This window comes from Myotis yumanensis, unplaced genomic scaffold, assembly GCF_028538775.1.
Source record: "Myotis yumanensis isolate MYYU_CA2020_CCGP unplaced genomic scaffold, mMyoYum1.0.hap1 SCAF_12, whole genome shotgun sequence".
Lineage (NCBI taxonomy): Eukaryota > Metazoa > Chordata > Mammalia > Chiroptera > Vespertilionidae > Myotis > Myotis yumanensis.
Genome location: NW_027223763.1, coordinates 27,168,584 through 27,191,987, shown reverse-complemented (window position 1 = coordinate 27,191,987; position 23,404 = coordinate 27,168,584). Strand labels below are relative to the sequence as shown.

The following is a 23,404-nucleotide window of genomic DNA, read 5'->3' as shown; positions in this document are numbered from 1 at the left end:
CTCTGGTGCTTGAGGTCCTCAAGGACTTGATGCCAATTTGATACTTTTCTCCTACAAAAACCCTTTGGGTTTCACAACCAGCCCAAGGCCCCAGTCACAAGAATGGCCAGTTCCCAAACCCATCACCACTTTTCTGCCGTTTTCTGCCTCGGCTGTGCCTGCCCTCTAGAACCCCTTTCTTCACTATCTGTGTAAGAAGGCCCCAGACATTCTTCCAAGTTCAGCTCCAACGCTGCCTCCTGGGGCAGGTTTTGCCCTAGACCCGCAGGCGGAACTCCTTTCTCCTCCTTTGTGCCCTGCAGCTCCTCATAGCAAGACCCCTTTTAGCCCACCCCTGCCCCTCACCACAGGCCTTCACCACCCTATTGCCTGTGTCCATGGGTTATGCATATATGCACACAAGTCTTCAGAATTTTCATTTTTCAGATGGAGAAACTGAGGCCCAGAGAAGTAAAGTCCCCCTTTCCCCTCCAGTTCAAGAGTTGGCCTCGCTCTCCACTACCCCCCCCCCCCGCCCCCCGCCCTGTGAGTGACAGCTCCAGGTAAGCTGTGGGACAACATGTGGCTCAACAAATGTTTAGTTTGCATTTTCAGAATCGACAACAAGAGGCCTCTGTGTTCACCTGGGAGACACATGCAGGCCCCAGGGCACCACGCTGCCACATCTTGTGGGTGGTGCCTGGGAACAGAGGTCCTCATTGTGAGGGGAGGCCGCAGTGACTCTCCACAAAGCAGGGCATTGGGAAGCCTGCGAGGCAGGCGCCAGGACGTGGCCCGGGTTCCAAGAACACAGTCAACTAGAGCCAAGCCTGGGCTGGGGAAGGGGGCCTGGCACAAGGAGGTGTGCCTTCATCCTCTTATCTGTGCCCCAAAGGAAGCATGGACACCACTGCCTGGTGCAAAGACCCTGTGCCAAAGGCTGCTGCTTGGCTACAGGAAATGTAAAGAAAAATCCTGATGAAAATGATTAAATGACCCCAAACAGGAGCCTTTACCTGCGGAAGCAAGCCATCTTTACTGGCATAACTCATTTTACAGATGAGAAAAGCAGGGCTGGAAAAGGGACTGACTTGCCCCAAGTCATCAGCTTGACCTGAACTTGGACTTGAATCCAGGTCTTTTGAATGCCAGAGGCCTCTAATGAGTTCAGCACAAGTCCTGTCTGCAGCACAACATTCTCATAACAGTGATACCAAAAGCAGCATCACGGAGCTGTGCCCTGACTCTCGGCACTTACTGCCTCTATTTTACACACGAAGAAACAGAGTCAACCTGCTCGGATCACCCACAGCAAGCGGCAACATGGGGCTCTACATCTAGACCCCCTGGCACTTGAAATCACGTGCACTCTGGTAGTTCTGTGCCGGCTCGCCTGTCAGGTGAAGAAGGTCTGCTAGTGATTGATGCAGTTCCCCTGACATTTCACCTGCACTCACAGATACTTACTTAGAACCCTCGGACCTGAGAAAGGGGCTTTTCCCCATCCACAAGCCTCAGAAGACCTGGAGGAAGCAGGGTGAGCATTTGTGCAAATGAGTTTCCTGGCCAAGGAGCCCCAAAGCCCCAGCCCATCTGTTTATGTTTCTGCTGTTGCCCCCTCCACAGATGGCAGCGAGGGAAGGCAGGAGAGAGAGGAGGGGACAAGCCAGGTGCATGGCTCTCTGCCTGCCATCCACTGGCACACCAGTCTCCCCATCCCCAGTGTGGCATCCAGATGCATGGGCAATCCTCAGACAGGCAGGGACACACTCTCTCCCTGGGAATTCAGACCAGAGGCGGCAGTCATAGCAGTCAATAGCCACTCAAAAATGCCCCTCCAAGTGCAGGTCCCCGGCCTCATTTGGAGAAGACAGGTGTACAGCATAAAAAATTAATATGAAAACAAACCATCTGTGTGTGAGCAGGCCACATGATTACGTACGTATTGTAGCATCATAAAGAGAACATGGGGTTGGTTTCCCTGAGACCTGAATTATTCAATAAACTTAGCAAATAAGTGTGTGTTCAGTGTGTGCCAGGCATTGATCTAGGCGGGACCCAGGTGTGAACAAGGAGGCAGACTCTCTGACCTCACCGAGCTTAAAAATTTCTATCCACACGAAGATCCCTGATCTGCCAAACAGAAGAGCACAGCCATACTGTCAAATCTTTGTTTTTCCACAAAGGAGACAAAGGCACTTAAAGGAACATTTCTATCTATCAGTATAACTAGCAGATGAATCAAAGCTATTAAATGCTAGTGTTTTTCTTTTCTTTTCCTTTTTTTTTTTGGTTACTAAATGAATTCATTCATAAGTCAAACAGAAAAGCCAACTGGAAAAACCTGTCCCTCAGTAACATATTAGCCAAAGGAAACAAGTGATCCCAGCTCTCTCATTTAACCCCCCCTTTCTCCGCAGACCTGCTGTTCACACGTGTTAAATATTAATTACAACTGTTACTCATTAGTACAGAGCAGAAAGCTCTTGGTACAAACACAATTGTTAATTTCCTTGCAGGCCCAAGGCATTCTGGGAAGCTGTGCAGGAGGCAGGAAGCATCATGGGAGCCCAAGTGGAGCCAATGGAGGAGAAGGTGGTGTTCCCTGGGTGCACCAGGTGAGGGTGGCAGGTCTGATTCCCCGAGGAACCCTCTGCAGAGGCCAAGCCTGTTTATTCCGAGTGCCAGGGGATGAGTCACAGGGCTCAGTGGGAACAGCACGTCTGGAGCAGTGCCTGCCGCACACGTCAGCACTACCAGCTTTGGCGCATTTGTGTTTGATTGTGATATGACGAGTCACGGAGTGGGCACAACTGCTTCTGCCTCAACAACGCAAGCCAACTCACAACAGCACAGGTAAAGGGAATGTTCAGATGTCAGCGCAGCAGTGGAGAGTAAAGGCTTTGCAGTCAGACCGACCCGAGTGCATGAGCTGTGTGACTGTGGGCCAGCTGCTCACCCTCTCTGAGCCTTGTCATCTGTGTAATGACAATGAAACCACACCCATGTTACAGGGCTTCCTAGTGTTAACCCTTGCCAGCTTCATAATTGGTGCTCACTAAGTGTTACTATTCTGTCCTTCCTCACTGCCCTTCCCCCACTTACCTTAATAGGATTATTTTCTATCAGCCAACTGAGCTGGCTTAGAGATGACTCACAATTATCTAGGAAACAGGCATACCTGGGATCTTACTTTCCTTTTCTTTGCCCTTTCAGCCTCACTTGATGAGGCTGGGAAGGTGTCAGAACTTAAGAGGGTGCCTGGCTAAGAGGTGAACAACAGAGCATTAGTGTCTCCCCCTGTCCTCCAAGCTGACAGTGACAGGTGTGTATCTGTCTGTTCCAGAATAAACCAATGCACACCCATATAGGATGTGGTAGGAACACAGAGGGGTGGGAAAGGGACTGGTCATGTCAGGAAGGCTTCCTGGAGTAGGTGGCATTGATACCAGCCAAGCCAAGCTGTGACCTCCCCTAACTCCACTCTGACCCCAGCACCTAACACAGTATGTACCAAGTATGTTCTAGGTTCTCAAAGTAAGGTCCCCAGATCAGCAGCATCAGCAGCACCTGGGACCTTGTTAGAATCGCAAATTCTCACGCCTCACCCTAGAACCTACTGAACTAGGAACTCTGGGGGTAGAACCCAGAAATCTGTTTAATGCTTCCTCCAGGTGATTCTGACGAATGCTCTGGGCAAGCCAACTAATCCATTTTGTCACACCCAGGAACCAGTGAATAAAGAATGGAAGACCCAAGTGGCTCATGTTTAGAACTATTGCTGGAATTGAAATTTAGGATTTCCTACAGAAACATTGCTTTCCACGCCATCTATGCATCTCATTGCCAGGCATAAGTGGGAATGAGCTTCGTAAATGGGTCCTCTGTGCCCGCTAACTACCTCTTTATGCAGTAGTACTGTTTTAATATTAAATTAAATTTTATGTAATACAGCAAGCCTTCCCTGAACACTAACCATTCTCTCATGTGTGACCCTTTAGGGCTTACAAAGTCTGTTCATCAGATCTTTCCCCTTCTTATCACAGAGATCCAGCCTGGCAAGGGTTGTGACTATCCCCATTTTACAGAGGGGGAAACTAAGACTCAGGAAATTGCAGAATCTGTCTGAGGTCCCACAGACAGTGGGTCTGCATGTGGACATAGGATCATCTGACTCCTTCTACTGCCCCATTGACTCCAGATGTGCAAGACACTGTCCTGAGTTTTCTAGGGTAGAGAAACCCACCAAGGAGCTAGTGGGGAAGATAAGACAAGTACCCTAAACAACGCAGTTCAGCATGAGTCACAGACCTATCTTCTGTCTTTGCTGGGAGGCAGCCCCGTCACTGGCTGAACTCAGGACACTGCCTGAAAAGTAGCTTCAACAGAGACAAACCTTCAGTCGGTGAGTTGCAAATGAAATGACGGTTCTCTAACTGCTGTTGAGGGTGCTCTTTACACATCCTTCTGTGCCTGGCTCCTCAAGGAAACACTCTGACCACTTGCTTCTCAGAGGTGATTGCAAATCCCATGAAGGATATAGGTTTAATTTACTCACTGGATGAAAAGGAAATGCTGATCCATCATCTGAGTGTGGCCTGAGAGGCTCTGCTCAGAGGTCTCTAGCAGTTCCTGTCCCCTCTTTAGGCCTCAGTTTCCTTAGCTGGACAAGAGGGAGTGAGAAGCTGTGGTACGAGGGCCCTCCCTGTGCTGAGTGGTGGCAGAGCATGACCAAACCGTGGGATGGCTCTAGTCACCCCCATGCAGGCTCAAACCTCCAGAACTTGGGCTCCTACAGAATCTTCAGTGGGAACCATTCCAAGTGGGAACACACCCCAGGATATATCCTATCAGCTGCAAACAAAAGGGGAAATTGGTGCAAGGGTGGTGAAAGGCACGTGACATTTCCTGGGGGCTCTGGGAGGGTGAGGGCTCCGACCATATTTTATGCAGCATCTTGGATAGCAGCAGGGAGCCCAGACATCAACTGGCTTAGGGCTTGGGCACTGGAGTTGGAATTTGCAGGTTTAAATCCCAGCTCCGTGGCTGACTAGCTATGGCCCCTGGGCAAGTCATTTCTTCTCTCTGCACCTCAGTTTCCTTACCTGTAAAAGGCGGAAACTAATCTCCTAGAAAGTAGCTGTGAGGACTAAATGGGATAACGCCCACAGAAGTGCTGAGTCAATGCCAGCACTTTCCTGATGCAGTGCCCTGTAAGCCTCACCAGGCCCTTCTGCAGCGGGCACATTTCCAGATGAGGGAGCAGATGCTTCCAGGAGAAGTTCAATCCCTGTCCTCCCAGTTGTTACTTGGATATGTGGTGACACCGTATCTGTGCCACCCTGAGCTTGGTCTGCTTCTCCAGATTATCCACCCAGCTCCTTGGCCCCTCCCTGTGTAGCCACCTCCGGTACAGGCTCCATTTGTCCACCTGATGATCTGTGCCACAGCCCAGGGACTGGTCAGATCCTCCACCTCAACCAGCGCCACCCTGAGACAATGTGGAATTGCCCCAGGCTGCTCATCCTACCCCACACCAGGCAGGGAGCGCCACAGAGTCCCGTGTGGGCCCAGAGCTGTGTCTAGGGCTGGCAGGAAAGCCATTTCTAGACCCACCTGCCAGTCTCACAATTTGTTGCTGTAAAGTAGGGGTGAGGAACATCGAGCCTGCAGACTGTATAAGGCACAAGAAATCATTTGGTCTGGCCCTGCCAAGGCATTAGGGGTGAGTTAATTAAATGCTTGACCAAATATAGCAGGCTAATTTTTAAGTTACTAATTTTGTATGGCCCGGGAATGACATTATAGATATCCAAATGGCCCTTGGCAGAAGAAAGTTCCCCACTCCTTCTGTAAAGACTCCCAGGCGGTGAGTGAAGCAGGCTGGGAACTGCATCCAGCCCGCTCTGAAGGCAGGTGTCTCTGCCGGGTGGGAAGGGAGCTGACAGGTTGATGGGAGCCACACCACCGCTCTGTGGATGGCGGGCTGCAGCCCATGGGTGAAACCTGGCAGGGCATCTGTCCTGGGGGCTGGGATCAACAAAGGTCACCCAAGTGGAATGGGACCCGCTGGGCAGGTCGAAGTTGGGGTGGGGTTCTGGCTGAGGCCACACAGTTTCCTGGAGGGACAGCAGGCAATGAAGGCCCAGGGCTTTTGTGAGCTTGTGGCATTTCTCACTCACAGAATTCTGAGAGAAGGGAAGACTATTCGTGCTAAGAAGCTAGGACCGCCTCACACCCTGCAATAGCTGTTTTCACGAGAACCGGGAGTGGTAATGGAGCCTCCCCAAGGCTGCAGCCGCCCGCCGGCTGAGACAGGAAGGCTCTGCTTCCACAAAGGCTGGTCTGGAGCTGCTGGCCCAGAGGGCTCCTTCTGTGGAGACGCCAAAGCCCCCTCGGAGAAGTGTCTCTTCACGAATGCAAAGCAGGAGTTGGAATTTGCAGGAAGGAGCTCTTCTGCTTCACAGACTAATCATGGAGATGATTCAGAGGCCTTGCCTTCCCCTGGGCTCTGACCAGCACGCTGGGGTCCTGAAGGGCACAGCATGGCGGCATCCCTGGAGGTGACACAGGCGGGCCTCTCACAGCTGACAAAGCCCCCGGCATTGACCCTGTCTCAGCTGAGCTTTTGCTCAAAAGTTCCCAGCAAGGGGAAGCTTGTTACATACATTCAGGTGTAACTGAAATCCTTACTCCTCACCTAGACCCTAAATCCATATGTCTCTTCCTTGGTGGGCCCAGCTTTGCCTTTTGGAGGACCTCACACTCAACACCCTTTGGAAATCTGAGAACACTACCAGGTTCCCTGCCCAGGTATCCTCATCCAGGCTACACATGCAGAATCAGAGAATACAAGGCATAGAAAGAGATGGTGATGATTTTGTCCAGGCAACTTTATCCTCACAGATGTTCCCCAGCTAAGGATCCTGTACACCAGGTTGCCACGACCCATCACAGAGCCCCCGAGAGCCCAGAAAAGCTGTGAGGAGCATTTTGAATAGGTTTGTAATAAGGGAGACAGGGCTTAGCGCGCGCGTGCGCGCCTGCTCACCCAGGCGGGAACATTATCCTTCACTCCTGAGCAGCCACACTTCTGGGTTTACAAATGGGACCATGGCAGCACTTTAGTAATCGAGACAGTCGAACTGCTACAACTCATCCTCATTACCTGACAGGTGGCCCATCTACTCGCACTCCGTCTCCACTCTGGGCTGAAAACAGGAGCTGCTCCTCACTTACCAACGCTGCACCAGACAGGCTCTGTGCACGGACACGGGGAGGGACCCAGCCATGACTGAAGGCCCGGCTCACAGTCCCTCCAGCCTGAGCGAACAGCTTCCTCCTGTGCCCCAGGAATCAGACCTGAGCCAAAAGCTTCTTGGGAAAAGCACTATCGGACACGCTCCAGAGCAGTTCACACAGAGATAAGCGACTCCAAGAGTCGCAGACAGGGGCGTGATCTCAGCCTGTCTCCCATCGCCCTATAGCACTTGTGATACAACTCAGTGACATAAACCAAGTCCAGATGGAAGTTGGGTTTATAAGTTTCTGTGGTTCAGAAACTTATTCAGAAGCCTTGTGATCCTTTGTGAAAAACTAAATGCACAGACGTTCTAAAACCACTGCTGGTGGCAGTGGGCCCGTGCTGGCCTGAGAGCCTTCAGAAGAGATGATGTCCGAGAGGGCAAGTGCTTTTCACTTGAACGTGCACAGGAATCCCCTAGCAGTCTTGTTAGAACAGGTTCCGACTCTGCAGGTCTGGGATGGGACCCAAGACCCTACATTTCTCACTAGCCGCTGGTCCAGGGGTCACATTTGGAGCAGCGAGGCGCCGGACTAGACTAGAGCATCAAAGACAGCACAGATCCGAGTGAGCTGCATGTGCTCAGTCAGGAGAGGGGAGGAGTGAGGCCCCACACCTGTCTGCAGTGCTAGCTCATGCCACCGGCCCTTGGTATCTGGGAGAGTTGTCACATGAGCTCCTTTAGCCCTTTAATCAAACTGGTGTTTGCAAAGAGCAAGTTCTCGGACAGCACTGGCTCCTTCTAGCTCCTCTCAGATTCAGGAGGAACCTTGCCCCTCATCAGCTATGCTAGGGCACAGGGACAGTCCTCGGATTCCCTTGTGCCGGGGGAAGAAAGGAGACCTGAGATGACCAAGGACCTTCAGCCACACGACTACCTCACCACTGGCTCAGCCAAGTGCTCACAGCCTGGCGGGCGAGACCAGCACCTACAAACAAACTCTACATAGTGAGAGGAATGTCCACCAGGGATGAGTGCAGGAAGCTTGCCAGGCCCAAGAGGCAGAAAGGAATCCCATGGCATGAGTGGCTGCACCAGGGAAGGCTCACAGAGATGGCAACGTTTGAGCTGGGCCCCAAAGAATGCCCAGGATTTTTCCAGGTAAGAAAGGCATATATAGGCAGAAGGGATAGGATGTGCACAGTGGTATGTCCAGGGAACTGTAAACAGTATGTGCTGGAACAGCCAGAACATCATTAAGGGCATTGGAATGGGAGCCTCACTGTTGGGGCCCAAAAAGGGAGGAAGGGTCTAGTTGTGCATGAAAAAAGGAAAGTCCAAGCAACAGAGATTTAAAAAGAAAAACTCTCTCTTTATGACCTTCAATGTGGTAAGAATTAGTCATTCAATTCAATGTCTCTTTTTCATATGCCTAAATTTTTAAATGCATAAGATTTTTTTTTTTTGCGTCTGGCTTTTCACCTCTTAACATCGGACCGGAGCATTTCACTCGGTTGTCATAAACTCTTTGTAAAGAGCACTTTTTAGCAACTGCACAATATTCCGTTTGATCAGCCCCTAGCTGCTGGACATTGAGGTTGTTCCCCATCTTTCAGGCCCATGAGCAATACCTTTTCTGAATTTTAGATCATAACCTAGGCATGGATCCCAAGGACTGGAATTAGAATTGAAGGGTATGAACAAGCTCAAGACCTTGAGGCATGTGGCAGACTGTTTTCCAAAAGGCTGAAACCAGTCTCAGAGTGGGGCCGAAGGGAGGCACCTGAGTCAGTCCAGGGGCTCTTGACCAGGGGGCGGGCCAGCCCTAAGGCCAGGATGTGCCCAAGGCCTTGCTCTGTGAACTGGTCCATGTTAAAGCCGGGACTGGAAATGCAGCAGCCCTGGCCGCATACAGGCCTAGCAAGCTGTACAACTAGGTGTGGCACTGGGTTCCCTCAGGCACACCAGGAGACACAACGCAGATTGGTTTTGTTTTAGTTTCTAAGAAAGTTTCTACTGAAGTCTGAGATCTTGGCTTCAATGCGTTAGAGCATTACGGACAGGACTGAGACAGGGTCAGACAATGAGATTAGCTGGGGCTTCCATGAAGACTGGGGAGACTGGAACTGAGACCCAGGATTTTCTCTTGGCCTGGCCTCCCTCCCCTCCAGGACTCTCATTTTTGAGGGGCTCGGCTGAACTAGAAGCAAGGACAGCCCAACTGGATGACCCAATGCAGCCCTTGGCTTATCTGAGCAGGCAGGGACAGTGCACTGACGCCCTTTACCAAAGGTGAGTGTCCAGCGTGGGTCAGTGCCGCCTCTGAGCAGGGCCACTGGCTCCTTACCTGCCAGAGCTGGGATGGTGACCCGGTTCCACTCCCATGGCTGGTCGTACTCATCAGCGGGCCTGTCGTCATCCTGGGGCAGCTTGCTCTCCCGCAGTCGGGGGCTGACTGCACTCTCTGAGTCCGAGTCGATGCTTTGGCCCTCGGGTTCATAAGGGGTGTCATACAACTGTATGCCTTTGTGCTGGGACCGGACACTTTCCTGCCTCTGAAATTCTGCAGGCAAAAAAAGGAAGCAGAGGTGTCATGGAATTGAAACACACACTTCCTCACCTGGGATCTGCCAGGTGACACCCACAGGGGTTCAGAGCCACCAGCCAAGGAGGTGATGAACGCACAGGAACAGCCCCTTTTCTGCATTCAATTGCTCCTCTCACTCCTTGAAGGCAGCATCTCTGCTTTCCCCAGGCAAGGTTTCCTCACAAACATCTCAGGCTCTCAGGCCTGATAAGAGAGGTAGAAGGCTCACTGCCTCCATCCACAGGTTCACTGCAGTCTCAAGGGCACGGCCCCGACGTGCGCATGATGTTCCAGGTGTGTTCTCACACCAGCCCAGAGCACAGAGCTCTCACCCCCTCGCTTTACAGACCAGTGGAGCCTCCCCCAATAGGACGGTTCTCCATTCTTGGCACTTTCATTCCCCATCTGAATAACAGAACGATCCTCAAATTTTCACCCAGCTTGCATATTCATTTTAAAAGACCCAACAAGCCTCCCCAGGGAGCCTGGGTCACTGTTTTTCTCCCCTGCAAAGTGGCTCCTTCCCAGCATTCCCACCTCCCCCAGAGCCTGCCTGCCTCCTAACACACTGAGCACCTCTGAGGGATGTGAGAGCCGGTGTCCATTCCACTTCTGAATAAGGAAGGAAAGCTCTTAGTCTCGTGGGGAGGGTGCCAGCACGGGCTCCCGTGTGGACTGAGGGGCTACCTCATTCCCGAGAGGCCAGTGGGGGCCAAAGAGGGATGCAAGGATGCCACAGTCAGCTGGTTCTGAGTCAAACAGAGATGCTTTCCCTGCTCCGATCAACACCCACTGTGTGCAGGGCCCACCCAGGACACAGCGAAGGGAGGGTTTGCTGCAGAGGCTGCTCTTGGGAAACGCACCAGTTCCAGAAGAGATACAATAACCCAAATCACCATGACACTACAGCGAAGGGGCTCCATGCGGGGCCTGTGAGGGTGGAGGCAGGAGCAGAAGACATGTGAACTGACAGCTCTGACAGGTGGGAAATGGGAGAGGGCAGGATTCCCTGGGGTGGGACCAGGGCAAGCCAAGGCGGCGGGGCTAGGAGAATGCTCCCTGCCTGCTTTCCTGGTGAAGCATTGCACATGTGCCATTTTGACCATTTTGAGTGTATAGTTCAGTGGTATTAAGTATATTCAACCATCACCACCACATCCATCTCCAGGACTTGTTCATCTTCCCAAACTGAAGCTCTGTACCATTAAACAATGGCTCCCCATTCCTCCCTCTCCCAGCCCTTGGTCTCTGTACATTTGATACTTTAGGTACCTCATATAAGGGGAATCTTGTGATATTTGTCCTTCTGTGCCTGGCTTATTTCACTTAGCATAATGTTTAAGGTTCTTCCATGTTATAGTATGTGTCAGAATTTCATTTCTTTTTAAGGCCGAATAATATCCCATTGTATATTTATTCACTGTCCACTTTTGTTGGAATACTGGGTCCAAGGAGGTGAGAGAGTGGAGGTGAGGTTGGACACAAAAGGGGTGAGGGTCGTGAGAGTGAGTTATTTAAACAATGGCAGAGAGATACGTGGAATCATACGTGTCTTAAAGAGCAACTGACAAAACACACGAGTGATGACGCCCTTCCAAGCAAGAGCACTGCTTTTAGGCCAGCTCTTGGGGTGACAGCCGTCCTAGCCCGAGTACAGGCCCTGATACAACAGAAGCCAGCTGAGGCTGTGCTGGGGTCGTCAGTGTGGACCTTAAATAACGTTAGGGTAGTACTTCCCAAACTTCATTTAGTCACAAGTTTGCCATTGCTTGAGTACCAACTAGGTTATTATTTACCAAATTTATTTATTCATTTTTAGAGAAAATAATATTTAAAAAGTAAGCCATCATCTAAACAGTTGATAAACATAAAAAGAATGAAGGAGGAGTAAATCGACCAGGCAGGTACCACTGCCCCCTGGGAGGCCGGCCCAAGGCGTGCTTTCCCTTGGCTGAGCAGGAGATGAGCAGATGCTGGACAGCTGTCAGGGATGCAAGCCCCAGAAAGACAGTTTCTTTGTCACTTTCTCCTTTTAGAGAGAATGAAAAGGAAAAAAAACCTTCTTACAACATGGTTCTCAGGCCACCTAAAATCCTGTCTCCTCTGAGCACATGTCCCATACTTTGGCAAAGCACACTTTATTGTGAGTAAATTTGTTAGTTTTGGGGATGATGCTTCTTTTTCCATGCGGAGTGGGGGTGGGGGGATGGAACGGGGGAAGAAGAGGAAACGAGAAGAGCTATAGAAGGTAGAACCTGGCCCTGGGCCGTGTAGCTCAGTTAATTGGAATATCATCCTGTACACCAAAAGTTGGGTTCAACATTCTAGTCAAGGTACATAGCCAGGTTGCAGATTTAATCCCTGGTCGAGCCAATGCAGGAGGCAACTGATCGATGCTTCTATCTCACATCGATGTTTCTCTCTCTCTCTCTCTCTCTCTCTCTTTCTCTCATCCCCCCCCCTCCTCTCTCTAAAATAATTTTTTTTTTTTAAAAAGGTAGAAAGAATCTGGTCAGCTGAAGGTGAAGACCAACTGTAAAGTACTGTAGACAAGCGACCTGCTTTGTAAGGTCACTGTCATCTGTATCACTCCCGCCCTGGTTTCTAAGGAGTGCACTTGCCCCCTGTCTTTGGAGAATTTCGAGCGCTCAGGACACCGGGAACACAGCTGATAGGCACTGACCCAGGAAAACCCCTTTCTTCTTCATCCTATTTCAGAAGCAGGACCAGCAGCCACTACTGGGTAAACTACAGTTTACAAAGCACTTTGCATGCGAATCACCATTTAGTCTTGAGCACCACAAAGCAATTCACAGATGCATTTCTGTGGGCCCCTTATTCTCTCCCAGAGCCTGGTTGCAAACAGATATTCAATGAATCTGGATGGGATAAATGAATGACAGCTGACAGCCAGATTTGCCCCCAATTCCAGTTAATTTCCGAAAAGTCCCCGACAGCCATGTTACAGTTTAGTATTAGGCAATATTCAGAGATGGATATTCTACATAAATACCAACCTAAAAGGAAAACACGTGCCAGGGAACAGATTAGCCATTAAATCAGAGGGCCTCGTGAGTACACCTCTCACACAGGATTTATTGTTCCCAAAGCATCTGTGCCTTACAAAGCTGGGTTAGTAATGGCATGCAGTTAGGGCAGGCGATGTTATAATGGTAATCATTAAAACAAGCTTCCTCCGTTTTACATGGTGAATTCAAATTTTCATTAAGGCTCCAACAATAGGGAACAGTTAAGTAAATTATGGCATGCTAACTGGATGGAATATTAAGCAGCCATTAAGATGATAAATCTGAAGATTATGTAGCTACATGGAAAAGCACGCATGAAATTATGCTAAGTTAAAAAGTAAAATACAAGATTGTTTATGTGTTGAGAGCAAACTGCATAATATGGGCTTTCTAAACAAGTCCTGGACAATGTGAGCATGCCCAACGGGAATTCTACTCTTTGCTTAGGAATTGCTGAATGCTGGCATCCCATAATACCTAAACTCTGATGGCAGCGGTGCTGTAAGTACAGATACACATGAATAAGGGGCTGGAACTCTGAGGCAGGAAGGTAAACAGCCACTGTGTATAGAGGAAGGAATTACTGCATAATTATTTTTGAACGTTGTTTTAAATAATGAATGAAAATGCTAGTAAAAAATGTAATTAAGACGGGAACACATAAAGGTAAATATAATTTTAAGCAGGTTGGGCTTACAGAGCTGTGCGTGTTTTGGAAGCAGCTGCCTTTTCCCCAAGAAAAGGCCCATTTAGGGAGCATCTTCTTTCCCAGGAGAGGTTGGCCAAGAGCCCCAGGAAGTCAAGGGCCACCACGCCAGGCCAGCTCACCAGACGCCACGTCTCCTGTCTAATGACCAGGTCCCTCCTCCTTGTTACCTGGACCGATCTGTGACGATCCAGAGGCTGGTCTAATAGGGGAGCTGGTGACCATATGTTTTAAGTCACAAGTTATCTGGACATCACCATCTATAAATTAATGGAAAATGACCTTAAATAGTGGGTGGCAGGCTGTGATTTCATGCCTCTTAGGCAGGGAGCAGAAACATTAAATTGAGAGAGTGGGAATTTCTCTCGACCTCTGGAGTAGAAAGGTTTTCAAGTGGAACTACATATGGAGAAAGAACAACAGAAGAACTGAAAGAGACCCTGGGTGCATTCACCAAGGGCTCAGGGCCAGGAGGTGAGGCAGGTGCTCTGACCGACTGCCATGGAGAGGCAAGGGCCAGGGGACTATGTGAGCGAGGGGCCCAGGACAGAGCTTGGTGCAAACCAGGAGCCTCCTGAGTGGATTTGACGAAGGTTTAGAGTTCCCCAAGCCCACAAGCAATGAGCTATATGCTACATTTCACTGCAGCATTCATCAACTCTGTGCCTCCCACCCCTTTTTAATTTTCCTTTGGCTGCCAGGAAGCTCATAGTTTATTTAGATGGATAACTTCAATAGCTATGTTAGCTTAGATATTGTGTGGATTCTCTTGCCCTTCCTTCTACATGGATTTTGATTATTATAATAGCTTCAGTATACACATTTCTTTTTATTATAGTCAGCCTCAAATCTACATTTTGAAAGTAGATGAACCCACAAGTAAATGAAAAAATACACTAACACACTTTATGGTAAATACTTTCACTAGTAAGAAGACTGGAAGAAAAGAAACCTTTTTGTTACCTCTTTACCTTCCCGTCAGGAACAGGAAAAGGAGGGCGGGGCTTGGCTTCAGTCTCAGGGAGCACCCAGCCATCCTCACACCCAGCCAGGCACTACCAGCACCAGAGCTGGACGGAGATGAATGAGGCACAGTCCTGGCCATCAGGGAGCCCCTGACACAAAGACTCCTCATCAGAGAGCAGACAGGGCACTACAATTCAGCCGGAGAAACTGGGGAGGGCCTTGAGATTTAGACATGAGGTTGTGGCACAGAAGATAGCATTTGATGGAGGCACAGGGGATGGGAGCACAGGTGTACATGGGGAAGGAGGGTCATCCAGGGGGCCCAGTGAAAGGGGAAGCTGGAGGCAGGTGGAAGTGGGTTCTGAATGGCCCTGAATGCCTCAGGATGGCACCTCCAGGAGTGTCGAAGGAGAGGTGCCCTAGAACCTCTGGGCAGGGCGGAGCTGGGCGGGGAGAGGCTGGCACAGACGTGTAGGAGCCTAGCTGGAAATGATAGACGCTGGCCTGCAGGCCCCTCACCTCTAATTTTCCCAGCTGGGCTTGTCTGGGAATCCATACCAGATCCCAAATCACAGGGTGGCAGAGCTCGGAGGGACATGTGGCCCACGGAGGTCAGCACCTCTCAGCCTATGAAACCTCTCCTCAGCCAGGGAGGGCGTGCTGGCTGTGCCATGAGACTTCTCCCACACAGCTTTGAAGACTCAGAGGTCTAGGGTGACATTACTAGGACAACACACCCACCCCCTGACTGGGTCTGCCCTGCACCAGCCATCTGGAGGGAGGCAAGGCCCGGGGGAAGGTGAGCAACAGGTTCAACAGCAAGTGTGATGGCTGAAAACACTGGTCCTGCCAGACTGCTTGGGCCTGAATCCTGGCCCCAGTGGGGACCGGGCCGAGCTGCCCCAGTTTCCTCATCGCTCGAGGTGGCTACCTCAGCACCCACCTTGGAAGGATGTTATGAGTTATGATTCGCATTCAGTGTTGAGGACAGAATGCTCCAGGAGTGACTGTCCCAATTATCACCACTGGGGCTTCCTAGGGACACCCTCCAAGACCCCTCCTCCTCTGAGATTGCCCTATGTCCCCCAGAGCTACAAAGGGCTGCTTACTGAAATCCGACAGGCCAACCTGCATTGGGTTTCAATACCAACCTCAGAACTACTAGTACATACTTCCATTTCTGGATCCACAACTTCCCATGTTAGCTGCTGCTTTGGCAATCTCACGCCTCCACGTGGGAACCCTGCCTTGGTTCAAGTCTTGTGCACAACGCGAAACACACAGGGGAGGCCTCAGCAACCAGGAGTCTACATTTTACAGATGGGCAAACTGAGGCCTGGGGCTGAGAAGAAAGTGGCAGGGAGGAGGCCCAAGTCCTCTAACTCCTGCCTTTCCTAGATGCTTCCCGACAGCTTTTTCTCGGACTGTCTTGTTTTTAATCTGGAAGCAGGGGCATCTATTTCAGGCGGGTCGGGTGCGAAAAAGCACACCCAGCGCTGCAGACTAAGTGAGGGGCTCCATGCAGTGGCGGGCGGCTGTTTCTAATTAGACACGCAACCGAAACCCCGCCAAGTTCCAGGGCACCACATCAAAGTGGAGACGGGACGCTCTCCCCACCGGAACTGTTCAAAAGCTTCTGGAGAAAGACCCTCTGGACCAGGGTGCTTCAACGGATGCCTGGATGCAGGTGTCCCTTGGAGGCCGGAGGCCGAGGTGGCAGCAGGAGACCTCCTGGGTGGACACTGCGGGCAAGCGAGGGCAGGGCAGGGTGGCTGGGAATCAACGCCTGGAGACAAACCCAGCATGACACAAGCAGGAGGCCCCTCCTCCTCTATCTAGTCTGGTTTCCGGAGCTGTCCCGAAGCCAGGAGACTGACTAATTGGAGTTCTCTTACCATCTCTTTTCCAGGCGTGCAGAGAAACACCCAAGAAACAGAGGGCGAGCTCTGCGGAAGCGGGGTGTGGAACAGGAACAATGGTCCCGTCAGGAGCAGAGCAGGCCTGGCACTGGCCGGGGTCTGAGTCAGGAGCCTGGTGTGCTCCCTTCCCTCGGTCATCTGTACAGTGGCAGGGTCACCCCTGGAGCTGCCTTGTTCTGTGGCCCAGAAGGGAGATAAGCCTGCACACCGGATGACACCGAACATGATTTCCTTGGATTTAAAAAGCCATGCGGGCCTCTCGCAGAGCTCTCGGGCACTCTCCGTGATGACAGCCGCGTCCTTCAGCCCTGCCCACCGCTCTGCACTCTTCCTGTGACGGCCTTCGCGTGCGGGGATGGGGGCCTGAGCGGTGCAGGCCCGAGTTCTGTCGCCATCCCCTGTGGAGACTCACTGAGGCGAACTGGCTGCTCCAGGATCCTGGCTGCTCCTAGGCAGCGCATACACAAGTCTTCATTGGAGCAGCCACTTCCCCAGGAGACAGCCTTCCAATTCTATACCAACTGTAAGATCCAGCGGGAGCCTGCCTGCTTTGCTTTCTCAAACATCCACTGAGCCCCTACTGTGTGCTAGAGTGCTGAGCACTCTCAGGGTGTTAGATGAGGCTCCCCCCGCCCCCCTCCCCAAAGATCTCCTGGTTTAGCAGGAGAATCAGGACCAAACATCTATAAGCACTGAGTGAATAACAATTATGAGTTACTGAAACCTGCTGGTGCCAGGCACCGTCTTGGGCACAGGCAGTGTATCATTCCTAGCAAGGCAAGTGGGACTGAGTTTTACATCGCAGAAACTGAGGCTCAGACAGGTTCAGAGGCTCGGCTGGGTTCACTTTCTGACTGGCCCCAAGCACCCTAAGGTGGTACAGACAGTGGCAGCTGGGTGGAGGAAGAAAGCGAATGCAGTCCTTGGGAGTTTGAAAAACTTTAGGAAGGAGGTGGCCTTTCACAGAATCTTAGGTACTAGTGCAAGGAGGGCCCTCAAGGGTCAGGGAAGCCTAGGGATCCGCCTGGTGTCAGACAGCACACAGCAGGCCCAGGTAGAATGCACGTAAGGGAAGGAGGAAGATTCAGACAGGTGAAGGCCAGGGCAGCAGGAGAAAGGGCGACCAAGGCCAGACAAGCACAAATAAATGGGCAGAGGAAAGCTTGAGGGATTTTGAGAGAAAATCAAATTGTTTGAGTTGCTTTGTGCCCATTACTTATGAGGAAGAAGAGGTGGAAAGTGGCTAAAACAGCAAAGTAGAGCTGTGCTATGGAAGGCCTTGAGTGTGGCGGGAGGCTGCAGACTCAGAGGTTGGAAACTGGAAAATGTGGACCAGGAACCTTAACCAGGTTTGCGTTTTCACACACACACAGCAGTCTTTTTAGAAGCTGGCAGGAAACACCCGGGTGTAGCAATCAGCTGCTGATGACCTGAAAGTCCAACGGGCAAACACTTAGGGCGCCACCCTTTCAGGAAGTGGACAGAGGATGCCCAGGATCCAGCAAGAAAACACATTCCTGCCAACAGCCCCAAACACGGAAATGAGGGTTTCCACTGGGATGAGGGGCAGAGGTGGAAATGGCACTAACATTTTCAGTTCAACCCTGAGAGGGGCAGGTGCCCCCTGACCTCTGTGCTGCAGACAGAGGCCAGGGTCAGCAGGGGCTGCCTGGGGCCTTGGCAATCAAGCCAGACGCGAGTCCAGCCTTGTGTCATCTGAGTATTGATGGTCGTGCTTATAAAGAGGGCCAGCCGCCCACTGGTGCAATCTTCCAGTCTGCTGGGCATGATGAGGTCTCAGCTTCTAGAGAGGCCTCGGGCTACATGCTAATGTGATAAAGCTACGGGAGACAGACTAGTCGCACCTGCCTGTTCATGGTCCCCCCCCAGAATGAGCCTTGGAGGAGCCATGACCACACCCAAGCCCCTCCCCACCTGCAGCTCAGACAAGCTGAGTGGTTCAGCCAATGTCTTGAAGGCTCAACTCTCGATAACACTCTAAGAATTACCGAGTACTGAGTGCATGCTGTGCCGGGGTCTGTGCTAGGAGCACTGCATCCAGTCCTTCATTTAATTCTCACAGCACCTCTATGAGGGGCTACTGTTGACATCGCCACTGTAAAGGTGGTCATGGAGCAAGCCAGGGATGGAGGCAGCCTGGCTCTAAATCCCAGCAGCTCAACTTCTTAACCCTGCAGCTGTCTATGCCATCTTTCTGATCCAAGTTGGTGCTTCCTCTACTCTACCGGGTCCAAAACAACACCAACGCGTTCACCATAGGTGCTAGCCCCCCTGTACCAGGCAGGTAACAGGTCATCGAGGTTTATCTGACTCGGACCATACACAGGTCCCTTCAGAAATCATGGTCAAGCAGTCGGGAGGAAAGCCAAGGGCAATATCATGAGGAGGAGAGCTGCCCGTTAAGGGGGAATTCCAGCACATTCTAAAACTTAAGAGGGGCAGCCAATACACGCTGCTGTCCCAGTCTAGCTGGCCCTAAGCAAGTGATTACAAACTGGCATTGGGAGCAGAGTGCCAGCCTCCCAGGGCAGAGACAAGGCCCCTTCTAGGCATGACCCTTCCCTTCACCTGAGGAGGTACCCCTTGCCACATGCCAGGTTTGCAGCCAAATGGGTCAAACCTACCTGGTGGTGGCTGTTGCTGGTCATGACGTCACTGTCTCATGCTGAGGGGTGTTGCTGGCATTGTGCCCTGTGCCCAGCACAGCTGCCTGGCCGGAAGCAACTTGCTGAGCTCTGGCAAGCTCTCTGCCCCAGCCTTCCCTGCTTTGGAACTGCTTCAATAGAGGCGCTTATCCCCCTGGGGACTTGGACAACCTCGGCCTTCTGGATGGTGGTGACAAGGCTGCCGGCCCGATACCAGCCTGGCCCTGCGCTGACCAGCTGTGTGACCTAGACAACTGCTCGGTCTATGGGGCTGAGATTCCTTGCAGGTGAAGCAGGAAGGGGTATAGCAGATGGTCTCAGAGGCTGCTCTGGCTCCAAAGTCCCTCCATCCGATTCTTCAAATAGTGGATGTTTACACATGCTTCTTGGTCCAGGGCTACAGCTCCAGAATGTGAAGGGGACATATGAGGGAGCACCCATTCTACCATCATGTGGGGTCCCTGGCCTCAGCATCCCAACCACCTTCCAACAAACTCCTCCCAAGTTTAACCTCCATATGCAATGAGAGCCCTGCCTGGTGAGCTCCACTCCAACGCACAGCTACGTTCTCCTGCCTGCGATAACTCATTTTGTGTCAACTTGACTGAGCCCAGATGTTTGATCAAAACATTCTGGGTGTTTCTACGAGTGTTTCTGAATAAGATTAACTTTTAAATCAGAACACTGAATAAAACATTCTCTCCCTAATGTGGTGGGCCTGGTCTAATCAGTTGAAGGTCCAAATACAACAACAATTCCTCTTGCCTGACAGTGTTTGAACTGGGACACTGGCTTTTTCCTTCCTTTTGACTCAAAGTGAAACATTGGCTCTTCCTGGGACTTGAGCCTGCTAGCCTTCAGGCTGAAACTACACCATCAGTTCTCCTGGTTCTCAGGCCTTCAGACTTGGACAGGAATAAAACTATGGGCTCTCCTGGGTTTCCAGCTTGCTGACTCACCCTGCAGGTCTTAGGACTTGCCAGTCTCCATAACTGTGTGAGCGAATTCCTTATCATAAATCTCTCTTATTGGCTGCTTCCCTGGAGAACCCTGACTAATACATACATGCCTCTATGAAGAGTACTTCCCACATGCCCAGTACATGGTCCACGGTTGGGCTGCCTGTCCATTCCCCTTTCAAGAAATAGTTCCTGCAAAGTATGTGTACCAACACGGCGAGCTGGGTCTACAAAACCTCTTTATCCCAATGCAGAGGAGATCTCCCATGTGTCCTGACCCAAAATACAGGGATGCAGCCAAGCATCGCCTCCCTAAGAGGGACTTGAAATTCTGCCCTCTGGAGACCTAACAATAGCAGAGCCACTGCAAGATCAGGACCTCAGGGTGGGGAGATCCCTACCTGGCCCAGGAATGACCACCTGCCAAAGGCCTACCCACACAATCAAAAAGACCAACAGCAAGACTCCCTCACTCCATACAGCACTTTCTTGTCCACAGGCCCTCTGCATTATTTGGGGCTTATAACCATCAGACTATAAACAGATCCTGGTAGGCAGAACCTCATCACGTAATAGGGGGCCAATGGGAAGCCCAGAGTAGAAGGGACTTGCCAAGCCACAGAGTGAGAAATCAGCACAACTCCTACCTACTGGTATGTCCAACTTTACTGTCACATCTTGTATTTTTTTGGTGTCACAACACAAAATATCGATTCTATTTTTTGTTTTGTTTGGAAGAGGAGTGGGGTGCTACACACAAGAATTAGAAACCTGAAAGCTACCTCTGTAGAACCACTTTCAAGCAGCCTTTTCCTGTCAATAGCCATCACAGATGACACCATCCACACAACCATCTCAAGAATTATTTGGAAGGAAACATCTGGATAATGAATACTTTTATGCTGGGAAATGCAAGGACAGCCCCTCCTCGGGGCCCTAAAAAAGTGTCCTGAAGAGACTCCATACTGTGAGAAGGTGTCATTAAGGCCTGGAGCACGAGAGCAGAGGCGAGAGCAGAGGCGCCTTGAGATTCGGAGTGGAGACAGCCATCTCTCTCCCCACTGGCTCCTTTCCAGGATGCCCAGCCTGAAGCGCTGCTGCCCCAGAGCTCCCAGTCAGGGTTTCTGTTTGGTTTGGGACACCATGTCCTGAACCCCACAGCACGAGAGCGGCGTGCAGCAGCTCACAGATGAATCCGACACCATCACTAGCACTTCCCTTTAAGAAGCTGGGAAGGTGTTCCTGACATCTTGTATCAGCAACCACGCTCTCAATGTTAGTGTGAGAATTCCTCAGCCCAGGGGCCCCCAGACTCTGACCACAGCTCCAGACATTTGTGTGCTCAGTTCCCACCCCCACCCGCACCCCTGCTGCTGAGGGCCAAGTTCAAGTCCAACCCATCTTGACACACCCTGTGATTCCGAGCACAGAACACGGCTCCACAGATGCTCTGTAAACATGGGCCGAGAGAACAGTAGTCTTTTGCAAATTTAATACAGAAAAGAGATATTTTAAAATGTATTTACCTTAAAAAAGGAACTGTGCTCATAGACTAGTGGGAGGAGTATCAACTGTGGAGATAGCCTTTTCAGAGAGAAAACTGGTGGATTTAATAAAAATTAAATACCCCGTGGCCTGATGTTCCACTTCTGGAAATTCAATCTACAGAAATACCCAGACCCACACACAGAAATAAATGTACATGGATGGATGTTTGCTTCAGAAGTAACAATGAAAAACAGGACCCCAGCTGAAGGCTATGACTAGGGAGGACTGAGTACACTGTGCTGTGGTCACATAGAGCCATGCAACAGAACTGATGACCTCAGACAGGATTTGTGATGCAATGCAAGGTGTAGCAGGACAGCATTATGTAAAAAACAATGTTTGCACTGTGTAGAGATGTGTATTTTTGTCAGCAAATGGGAAAAAGGCTAAATGAAAATACAACAGATGCTTGTCTTTGGAGAGAGATTGCACCTTTTATTTCCTGTAGCCTGTATGCCAAATTTTCTTACCCAGAGCACATATTTTTTAATTAAAAAAATTTTTTAAGGAAGTTTCATGTGCAGCTGTGGCACATGAAACTACCCCCTTTACTGTTGTTGTTGTGACAGCACGTGTTGAGTATCTACTCTGAACCAGGCACTGTGCTAGGAGTTTTATATTAACCCCAGGACATATGAGGAAACTGAGGCTGGGACAGGGAGGTCGTAGGACAGAGCTGGGGTCCTTACGGCCCCCTGCCGCCTTTGGGAAGCACGGTGGCTGCGGAATCCCCGCATCTGCTGCTTAACATTCCAGGGGGATGGGGTTTAGATCAGCAGCTTCTGCTCTTGTGAACGTTTAACAATTTCCATTTCTTGTCATGTTGACACATTTGCAGTTTAGGAAACAGAGTTCAGAGGAAATTACGTTTGGGTTTTTAACTCTAAGATGTACATTTAATTATAACATGGCCCCATAACATGCTGCCGGTCCTTATGGAGGCGCTGGATTAATAGACACACATTAAAGAACTGTAGTTACAGTCTAAGCCGCAGATGACAAAAGCTTTCCCAAGACACATAGCTACAAGAACAGGCCTGATCACTTTTTGGGATCTGCAAAAGGTCCTGCTCTTGCAGGGACTTATACCCTTTCTTCTAAGTCACGAGGCCAGGTAATTCCCATCAGCAAATGCTGATCAGCAAGTTGTGAATCAAAAAGCAACCTAAGATGGTTGATAGCAAACAGGCCGCCCTTTGCGGAGGGGGTGTGCTCAGGGTGACGTGGGTCTCGATCTCGATGCCCAGCACCGAAGCGGCTGCCTCCTGAAAGGGCTCCCTGTCAAGGGGTCAGAAGGGATTACAAGCAGCACAAATTCTTACCCATCCAGCAAGCAGAGATGTGCTTCAGGAAATGGACCAAGAGTCCTGACTGGAAAGCCACACTAGAGTGACGGTGGAGGTCCGGATACCAGCTACTTCACTAGTTCATTCTTTTGCTGGATCGCTCAGCTACTGAGCACCCTGTGTGCTGGTTTATGGGGAAATGCTGATCAATGAAACCTGGCCCCTGCCCTAGAGAAAGAAGCTCACAGCCTAAAACCCAGTCTTCTCTGGGGCTATTTAGTTAAGTGCGTCATCTGCTCAAGTACCTCTGGCCTAAGAGGCTCATGCTGTAATGGCTAAGCAATAGGGAGCCATCAAAGGCTTCTGAGGAGGCCCAGGGGTGAGCACTTCCCTGGTCCACCCACTGCACTTTATCTTGTGTCGGGAGGCTGGGCTAGTCAGGTCCCCCAGGCCTGTTTCCCCAAATTTCAGACTGGACTCTTACTGCCACCATACACAGGGTGGAGTAAATGAAT

At 50.8% G+C, this 23,404-nt stretch overlaps 1 protein-coding gene across 1 annotated transcript in view; it reads right to left on the bottom strand.

Annotated features, from left to right (window-relative positions):
- Window positions 1-23,404, bottom strand: part of SHB (SH2 domain containing adaptor protein B) — a 124,037-nt gene that overhangs the window by 36,519 nt on the left and 64,114 nt on the right. The window contains exon 3 of the mRNA XM_070431138.1: window positions 9,571-9,786. Within this exon, the coding sequence (XP_070287239.1) occupies window positions 9,571-9,786 (216 nt within the window). The remainder of the gene's footprint in view (window positions 1-9,570; window positions 9,787-23,404) is intronic.